The 8,786-nt window shown below is 43.8% G+C and overlaps 1 protein-coding gene across 1 annotated transcript; it reads left to right on the forward strand.

Annotated features, from left to right (window-relative positions):
- The first annotated feature begins 745 nt into the window (after window positions 1-745).
- calm2a (calmodulin 2a (phosphorylase kinase, delta)) lies at window positions 746-7,836 on the forward strand. Its single transcript, XM_076285771.1, has 6 exons — window positions 746-843; window positions 1,645-1,675; window positions 5,244-5,387; window positions 5,741-5,847; window positions 6,410-6,545; window positions 6,761-7,836. The coding sequence occupies exons 1-6, from the start codon at window positions 841-843 to the stop codon at window positions 6,787-6,789; spliced, it is 450 nt and encodes a 149-aa protein (XP_076141886.1). The 5' UTR covers window positions 746-840; the 3' UTR covers window positions 6,790-7,836.
- The last annotated feature ends 950 nt before the right edge of the window (window positions 7,837-8,786 follow it).

Here is an 8,786-nt window from a genome sequence, read left to right on the forward strand (position 1 = left end):
ACAGATGAGAGGCCCTCATCTGAGTTGGTGACAGGTTGAAAGAGAGACAAGCATGAGACAACACCAAGGGCTATGCCCATGCAATGCCTATTCCCTCCATTTAAGCGATCACAATTACAGAATTGTCAGGGCTGATAATAAAATGAGATTGCGTAGGCTATTTGATAAAAATAACTTCACCAAAGGAGAAAGGAAAGTTAGAAGAGAAAGGAAAATTATGATATATAACCTTCACTTCTTGCTAGATCTGAAATCCCACTACAGACATTGAGAAGTGGCCTATATAAAAATGTATATGTCTTTGCTGAACAACATTGTGATGCTCCAGGAGCTATAGTCTACTACACCATCTCCATATGTAATATAAATCTTCGTTATGCCTGAGGCAATTCATGTATAGTCTAGCCGGGAATGCAGCGGGGTGACGCATTGCAGGTACAAACGATCCAATCACGGCCCGAGTTTTACCACTACAACGTCCTGTGCGGCGCGAGATAAATCACAAACAAGCACAATTTACGCCTCCACCAGGAAGTAGTCCCCCAACAAAACGTCGACGTCTTAACGCAAATTAGTAATACAAATGGGGAAACCCCGTTTTGCTTTGAACGTCAAATATATTTGATTTTTAGGATTGAGTAATAATTCCATGTAAATGGTTTAAACAAAATACAGTAAAACTAGGGAGGAAGTGAGTCTGCGGATGGATAATAAACGGGGAGGAGTTTGTGCCTCTCCATTAAAGGCGCGTCTGCTTCGGCTTGGTCGCATCCTGTGTGAGTTGCCTGTTTGGGACTGTTGAACCTGTGGAGCAACAAGGCGTATTCTTAATACAGCGTGATGGTGAGTGAAGTTTCTGCACTTAATATATTTTTTGAAAAGCTCAAAGGACACTCTTGGATAGAAACAGTGATTGAATATCAAGTGCCATTGAGGAGCACTTATTAGGCAGCCTCATATGTCAGCAATACTCGTTAGAATTAACGTTAGAATTTGCGTGCCGGCTTGCTCTCATCGATGAAGGGTGTTTAATAACTAAAACAGAGGTGATGGTTGTAATTAATGTAATGGGCAGCATTTATTGTCCCTGTGCAAAAGTGGAAAATGATGCAAGGCGATCTGATGTGTAGTTTTTGACGGCTGTTGAGGGAGTCCATCCATTCTGCGCCATCCTCCCTGCAGCACATTTCTATGGGGTACTCTGTTTTCTCCCAGACAGAGCAAAGTGTGCACGAATGTGGTGTTAACATTGTAGCATTAATATACTATTTAAACTGTCGCACAATCTTGGTTCGGGCAGAATTGCTGGATCTATGATTTATGGAACAACCCTACAAGGAACTGCGATGACGCATTTATGTTGCTCCGATGTCCCGACTTATGTATTCTGGATGGGTCGTCAGTTACTTCCATACTTAATTCACCAGGACTAACCCAAAATATGAGCATCCCGGCATACAGTCGGGAAGAGCCGGGAGAGTTTGTTGATGTCGTTCGTTCTTTAATCCCTGTGCGCACGTACCAGTTTTCCCTGTTTTACATGTCTTGCACAGAAATACGTCATTAGACATTAGGACCACTGCCCTGCCTGAAGCTATTGGGTGGAAGCGTTGACGTTCTCTCTTTTTCTCTGTTTGTTCGCAGGCTGATCAACTGACAGAAGAGCAGATTGCCGGTAAGATTGCGCTTCTTCCTCTCTCTCTCTCTCCCTTTTTGTGGAACCGTGTATGGCACATGGCCGATGGTGTGGATTCCCGTGGTTCTCCCCCCACCTCTCCTTCTCCACCCCTCCCACTCTCTCTTCCCTCCCTCCGCGTTGGATTTATATTTTCGCCTTTTAAGGCTTTCCTTAGGACAGACAGTATTGAAACGCCTGAATGAATGGGCTGGCTGTAGTGAAGGTAGCAGAACAGGCCTATAAAACAGGACGTGTACTAACGATGGGAACGCCTTCCTGCCAATGCTTTGCATTTTATTGCAAATTATTTCTCCTAGGTTTCCCAGATATCACCCTCTCTCTCTCTATCTCCCTCTCATCCTCCTTTTTCTCTTTGTCAGTAGTGCTTCTCCCTCTCTTTTTGCGCCTCCCAGACAGTGATGGTACTTTGCACCGGCTTTTCCCTCTGTAGCTCTTAGTCATGTGTGCAGGGTGTGCCTGTTTCAGAGCCCAGTTCCAGTCAGCAGGGCAAACGCCTCTGGGCCAAAATACCCCCTCCCTCTTCCTAAAGCCTCGCCCCTCCACCCCCACCACCACAGTCCACAGTTGGACCCTGACTCTTTTCATCAGAATCTGCTTTTTAAGCAAAGGCCATTCACTGGGAGCTTGTTGTTTGGGCCGTGTGATTCCGGAGGGGGGAGAGATACATAAAAGTGTTTCACGTGCCATTGCAGCTGCGTCTTTATTCCCTCTATCTTTCTCACTCTCTCCCTCCATCCACCTCTCTCTCTCTCTCTCTCTCTCTTTCTGGCAGGAGGATATGAGGTCACAGCACTGAGGCCTAGCACTCTGAGAATAGTTCTGCCTCGTTGTGCTAGAATGCAAATAGGCGGGCCGTATCACCAGAAAAGATTGGTGGCCTGAAAGACACCATTTTACACCATGGCACCAGTGAACATCAGAATGCTCTTCTGTTTTCTCATACTGGACTTTGACTGTCCATCCTGATTTCTCCGTGGTGGTTGATGTCCAGCCTTTATGACAACTCTGGTCTATATAAAAGAGTTATGTAAGAGTTACAGTAATACACACTGCAGGCTGATATCCTCCCACAGCCCTTCAACAGTGGGTAGTGCTTCAGCGATGCAGCAGCCTGTTTTAATGGTGTGCTCTCGCAAGCCAGAATGTTGGAGGAGTCTTAACACCCTCTGATAATAATAGTCGTCTCTTTTTATGGTTTCGGGGCTCTTTTAGACAGACCAGTCTTGACACTTAGGATGTGAGGGAATTTACTGTGGCGTGCAGGAAACGGTGAACTAATGGCGTAAGGGAAAGCTCCGGGGGATGGAAATACGGGCTCTTTTACAAGAGCTGGGAGAGTGGCTCCCCTGGCAGCGCGACGGTTGCCGGGCGATGTGGAGGATTGTTTATTTTCTGAGCTGGGCCCCCGGCTGAGGCGGCGGTGCGGTTGGGACTGGGCGAGGGCGCAGCTCGCATGTCTCTCAAGACCCCGATGAGGTCACACAGGCAGCGAAGTGGCCACCCATAGGGCTGGCCCCTGAAGCCATGGTGACACGTCGCTAATAGCAACCCTCGTGAGGTCACAGCCAAAACGTGGATCCAGAAGAAGCTGTGAGGTCAAAGAACAGGGCTGCACTTTTCTAATGTTACATTGGTGCAGGTTGTTACAGTAGGCCCAGAGCTCTGAGTATGCCTACACAGCTTCAATATACCATCCTGCATTCTATTCTATTCTATTATATCTGTATAATAATGTGCTTGTAACAATATCAGTTGTAATACTTGTGCATGAATGGGATTGGATTGTGATATTTATTTAGACTTTACACTATATTTAATTCTATACTAACATTAACTGGTTGCAAATCATTTCCCCCCAAGGGCAGAGCTGGCAACATCGAATTATCTTATCACTGAGTTTCAGTCAGATAGTGGAGGGCCTAAGTCCCAAATAGGCTAGTGTAGCTCATGTAATTTCACCCATGTAGTATCTTAGCTGGATATTGGCTCATTCAAAGCTCTCTGTAAACACCAAAAATAAATCAATACTTGGTATATGATACTGTTACTACACAACACACGTATACTATGCTACATCACACATTCTATGTCCTTGTAAAGTAGTTTTTGTGGCTGTCTGCATTTTGTCGGCCAGCCCAACTTCCAAAGCAGTTGTAGTGATGACAGTGTGGGGACAAGGTGGTCAGTTGTAACAGTTGTTATCGCTGACTGTTTCACAATGCACAGGCCATCGATTGACACAGCAGTCCCTAAAGTGGAAGTTGTGTGTGGAGGATATATCAAGTTTCATCGAGTGAGAAAGAGAGAACACAGTACACATTTTCTCAACTCAGACTACAGGTGTCTCCATTTCTTGAGAGAGAGAATTGTCAAGCACTCGGACCCCATCTCTTACTCAACTCCTCAAAGACATTAGCCCTCTGTGTGAAGTGTGTCCGTGTTGTGTGTGTGTGTGTGAGTGTTGTTGCACAGGCTATTTATACATATCTCTGTGTGAATAGGCTTATCTCCAGTCCCCTAACAAACACAGGAAGCCCTTGTGAGTGACTAATGAATCATACAACTGGAAGGAGAAGTGTGCATACGTGTGTGCAAGAATGTGGGTAGGAGGGTGTGTGTGAGTATGTGTGTATGTGTGTGTGTGTGTGTGTGTGTGTGTGTGTGTGTGTGCAAGTGTAAGTGGGGTCATGGTTGTCAAGACTCCTGAGTCCACGGTGGGTTGCACAACACCATGGCGCCCTGTAAAACAGCCAGTCCCTCTAACGCTCCTAGCAACCGTTGACTCATTCACACACACACACACACACACACACACACACACACACACACACACACACACATATACACACACACAATCACACCACCCTCTGGCATGACTTACATACCTTGTTTTGTGGTTGGCCCAGGCTTTCTTCACACCTAGCCTCCATCAGTAGACACCCCTGTCTTGAGTAAGAAAGGGAGACAGAGTGCCGCTGGAAGTCTTATTATTTCTGCTTTGCTTTGACAACCAGTGCTCATGCCCACTGTGCGTGTGTGTGTGTGTGTGTGTGTGTGTGTGTGTGTGTGTTCCAAGGGTGTTGTTGGCCATGTTAGTGCTCTGGAGCATTTGACAATAATTTCTTCCCCATGCCCACCTCTCCCTCCCTCCCTCCCTCTCCCTCTTCCTCCCTCTCTCTCTCCCTCCCTCCCTCCCTCTCTCTGACTCCTGGCTATTTAAGTGGTTAATTAATAGCCTGGCAGTGGCAGTGAGTTTGGGCTGTTTGCTTTCTTTCCCTACAGCCTTCAGGGATTCATATCAAACCCTTCTGCTCCCTGTGACTGTATAGTTCACTTCACAGGCCTTTCTTGTGACTAGGTTCTTTCAGTACAGGTTGTACAAATGGATCTTAAGATTGTCAACCGTTCTAAGAATGGTGTCAGACATTCTTTTGTCTTCATTAGTAGTGTTATGTTGAGGGCATAGCATCAATGCTTTCGGTTGCCATGTTTGTTTTGTGTGCTTCACCATTCATCATCTTCCTCTCTCTCTCTCTCTCTGCAGAGTTCAAAGAGGCATTCTCGCTCTTTGATAAGGACGGCGATGGCACCATCACTACTAAGGAGCTGGGCACAGTCATGCGCTCTTTGGGACAGAACCCCACTGAGGCTGAGCTGCAGGACATGATCAACGAGGTGGACGCTGACGGTGAGTGTGTGTGTGTGTGTGTGTGTGGGTGTGTCTGTATCAAATATAGTTGATACAAGTATAATACTCTGGTCATTCTCTGTATGTGTGCTATATTACTAGTGTACTACTTTGAGCATTACACATTCAATTCCATTCAAAGGTGCTTTATTGCCATGACAAATGGTTAGACATACACATCGTCAGACAATACGATACAATACACATTCTCATACACTTACTAAGTTCAGAAAGACACATAGAGCTTTTTGTTGGTATTTACACTGTACATAGACCCTGCACAGCCATGGCTATGTCCTTCAGTGTCTTGAGTCGTGTTGAGTGTTTTAATGCTCACCTGTTTTCTGATGCAGGTAATGGAACGATAGATTTCCCAGAGTTCCTCACCATGATGGCCAGGAAGATGAAGGACACTGACAGTGAGGAGGAGATCAGAGAAGCATTCCGCGTCTTTGACAAGGTACTCACTACACTATGTGTGCCTGTGTGTTTGTGTGAGTGTGTGTCTTTGTGTGTATTGTGGTGTGTATTGGATGTGTATAACTGCTGAACATGTTAGGATGTTGCTGTACCAGTTATGCCACAGGACCAGTCTGTTTTCCCCTCCTCACATACCCATTTAGAGCCTAAAGGCCCATTCACACCAAGAACGATAACGATAACTATAAACAAATATCGTTCTCGTTAATATGAATGACAACGTTCACACATAAACTATAACGATAACGACATGAAGAACGATATCGTTGGGGATCACTTTCAGAGCGATTTTGAGAACGATAAAAAGCTAATAGCCAATCAGAACACATCAAATTTCACATTCATTAAGACAAGGAGAGACTTTGTTTATCGTTGTTCAGTGTGAACGCTTTTATCGTTATGATTATAGTTATCGTTATCGTTCTTGGTGTGAATGGGCCTTTACAGTGTGTTTATGTGTACATATATTTACAACAATGCCAATGATTTGCGCTTAAGAGCAACATTCTGAAGGTGTATGTGTGTGTGTGTGTGTCTCCCAGGACGGTAACGGCTACATTAGCGCTGCTGAGCTTCGTCACGTGATGACAAACCTGGGCGAGAAGCTGACGGACGAGGAGGTCGATGAGATGATCCGAGAGGCCGACATTGATGGTGACGGCCAGGTCAACTACGAAGGTTGGTGACCAATCTGTCTGTTTTTACTACCTGTAAAATAGGTTATAGACGGCATATTTTCCATATATCTGTTGATATTGGCAACAGCAAATATATGAACATGTACATTATAATATCGTAATAACTGTGAATATGTATCAGTGGTGATTCGTGTATCAGTTGTGACTGCTTATGATTTAAAGTTGGTCTCTCTCTTTCTCTGTTTCATTCCACAGAGTTCGTACAGATGATGACGGCGAAGTGAAGGCCTTGTATAGACGCTCGCTCTTCTATAAATCATTTGCCTTTTTTCCTTATTTTTGGTTTAATTTATCTGTAAACCGTTAAGCCCCAACTAACCCCATCCTTTCCTCCTCCTCTTCCTCATCTTCCTCCTCCTCCTCCCCCCTCCCTTGTCCCTTGCCCCTACTGGCTATCCAGAGGAACTGCATGTAAACCGCATAGGATCACAGTCTTCATGTCCCTTTTATTTATTTATCTTTTTATTTTTATTTTTTGCTGTCGTCGTGGTTTTTTCCAGAGTGGCGGCGTGCCTGAGCGAATCGGGCGCCCGCCTGGGCGAAGGGGGGTGGGGTTGCGGTGACACTCGGAGATCGTTTGGTCATGTCTGTTGGGAACCCCTCCCGCCGCTGCGTGGCAGTGATTGGAGACCTGTCAGCAGGTTGTCACACCGCTGGCATGGAAACGATGTAGAGGAGTTCCTCTCTGCATGGATCTTGGATCATGGATTTAAAAAAAAAAAGCATATACAGTATGGAAAAATCTTCTTCTCTCAGCATTGCACTAACTGCAAAAAGAAAACAAAAAAATGAAATGAAATGAAAAAGACGAGTGTGTCATCTTAAGCACTCGAACAGAAACTCTTTTTGTATCTGCTGTTATATACTAGAGAACTACTTGTTTGAATCTTGTTATGCTTTTTGATGTTTTAATTTACTTTTCTGTTAATGTTTTTTTTTCTCTTTGTCTTTGTTTCTTTTCTTTATCTCCTTTCCTTTCTTTCTCTTGCTTTCTTTCTTTCTTTCTCTTGTTCTTTCTTTTTTAAGCTTAAGGCATAGCGATGCCTCAGATAATTCATTCCAAGTTGTATATTTTTGTTTTCCAATAAAATTTACAGTTTACCCAGACTGAAAAGTTTTCTTGATATTAGAAGCCTGTGTTTTTTTCATTGCGTGATGACACAGCAACGTGAATATTTATGTATCTGGATTTGCATGTACCTCTAAACTGGTTTGATTTCACACTATTGACGTGCTGACCGCATTGATAAAAAATGATTACAGTACCATAAGCTGAGCTGGCATTGGTGTGCTTTATTTTCTGTGTCACTTAGGTGTTTTTCGTGTATCATGTTACCATGTCTTACAAGAGATATGAAGTGCAAAGTACTCATTCCAGAGACATCTAGTCTCATCCAAAATGTTAAAGTACCTAAACTATTTAGCACTACATTTTAAGAGTAAGATTTTTCATAGGTTGTTTGCCATTTCATATGGCCTGTTACTCACTGAACTGGCTAGTTATCTATCATGTAACCATTATTCTATACTGTAAGTGGCTATTGGTATGAGGCTTTGCTTACAGTAAGAGTGTAAGGTTTTAATAGATGATCCATTTCACCCAGACACAATATTAAATTGATGGTGGTCCACTCTGAAATAGACAAGAGCTGTCCATGAGCGTTCTGAAGAGGAACTACCAATTGAATGATAATGTACAATTGTCATTGTAATTGCAAAGATATTGACCCTCCTAAAGGAAGCAAAAGTAACAGTCTGGAGGCACAGGGTGTCAGAAACAAGTCCACATTATGTTCGACTGTTGTACAATACCTAGACTATTCAGAAGAACAAGTTGACCCCCCAATTGTCATTTTATAATTCAGCCTGACTGTTTTTCACAGGCCAACTAGACAGACATCGCATTAAGTTACAGGGTCCCTTGAGACTGACTGATCCCATCATGGAGTTAAATTATGCAAGGTTATCCAGACTAGATGATTTGGGGTGGTCCATTACAATTTCATGCATAGCAGGGCAATGCTATTTTAATTTGCTTTTTACAAATTCAAGTGATTAAAAAAAAAACAGGCTTTCATTTATTTCACATATGTGATTGTGATTTTTTGGAACTCCAAACTACCCGTGACCTCAGCATTGCTGTCACCTACCCTACCAGCTGGTGGAAGGAAATACTTATTGTAGTGGGACATGCCATGGTAATGTGAGAGGTGGCACAACT

The sequence above is a fragment of the Alosa pseudoharengus genome, unplaced genomic scaffold, assembly GCF_046254945.1.
Source record: "Alosa pseudoharengus isolate Yale_2024_CS ecotype anadromous, Long Island Sound unplaced genomic scaffold, YU_APseudo_1.1 YU_APseudo_1.1_scf_15, whole genome shotgun sequence".
Taxonomy (NCBI): Eukaryota; Metazoa; Chordata; class Actinopteri; order Clupeiformes; family Clupeidae; genus Alosa; species Alosa pseudoharengus.

Bases quoted from the DNA above. Each gene is read 5' to 3' on its own strand.
- calm2a (XM_076285771.1), top strand. The intron at 5,848-6,409 runs GTACTCACTACA...TGTGTCTCCCAG, and splicing joins CATTCCGCGTCTTTGACAAG to GACGGTAACGGCTACATTAG. The intron at 6,546-6,760 runs GTTGGTGACCAA...TTCATTCCACAG, and splicing joins CGGCCAGGTCAACTACGAAG to AGTTCGTACAGATGATGACG.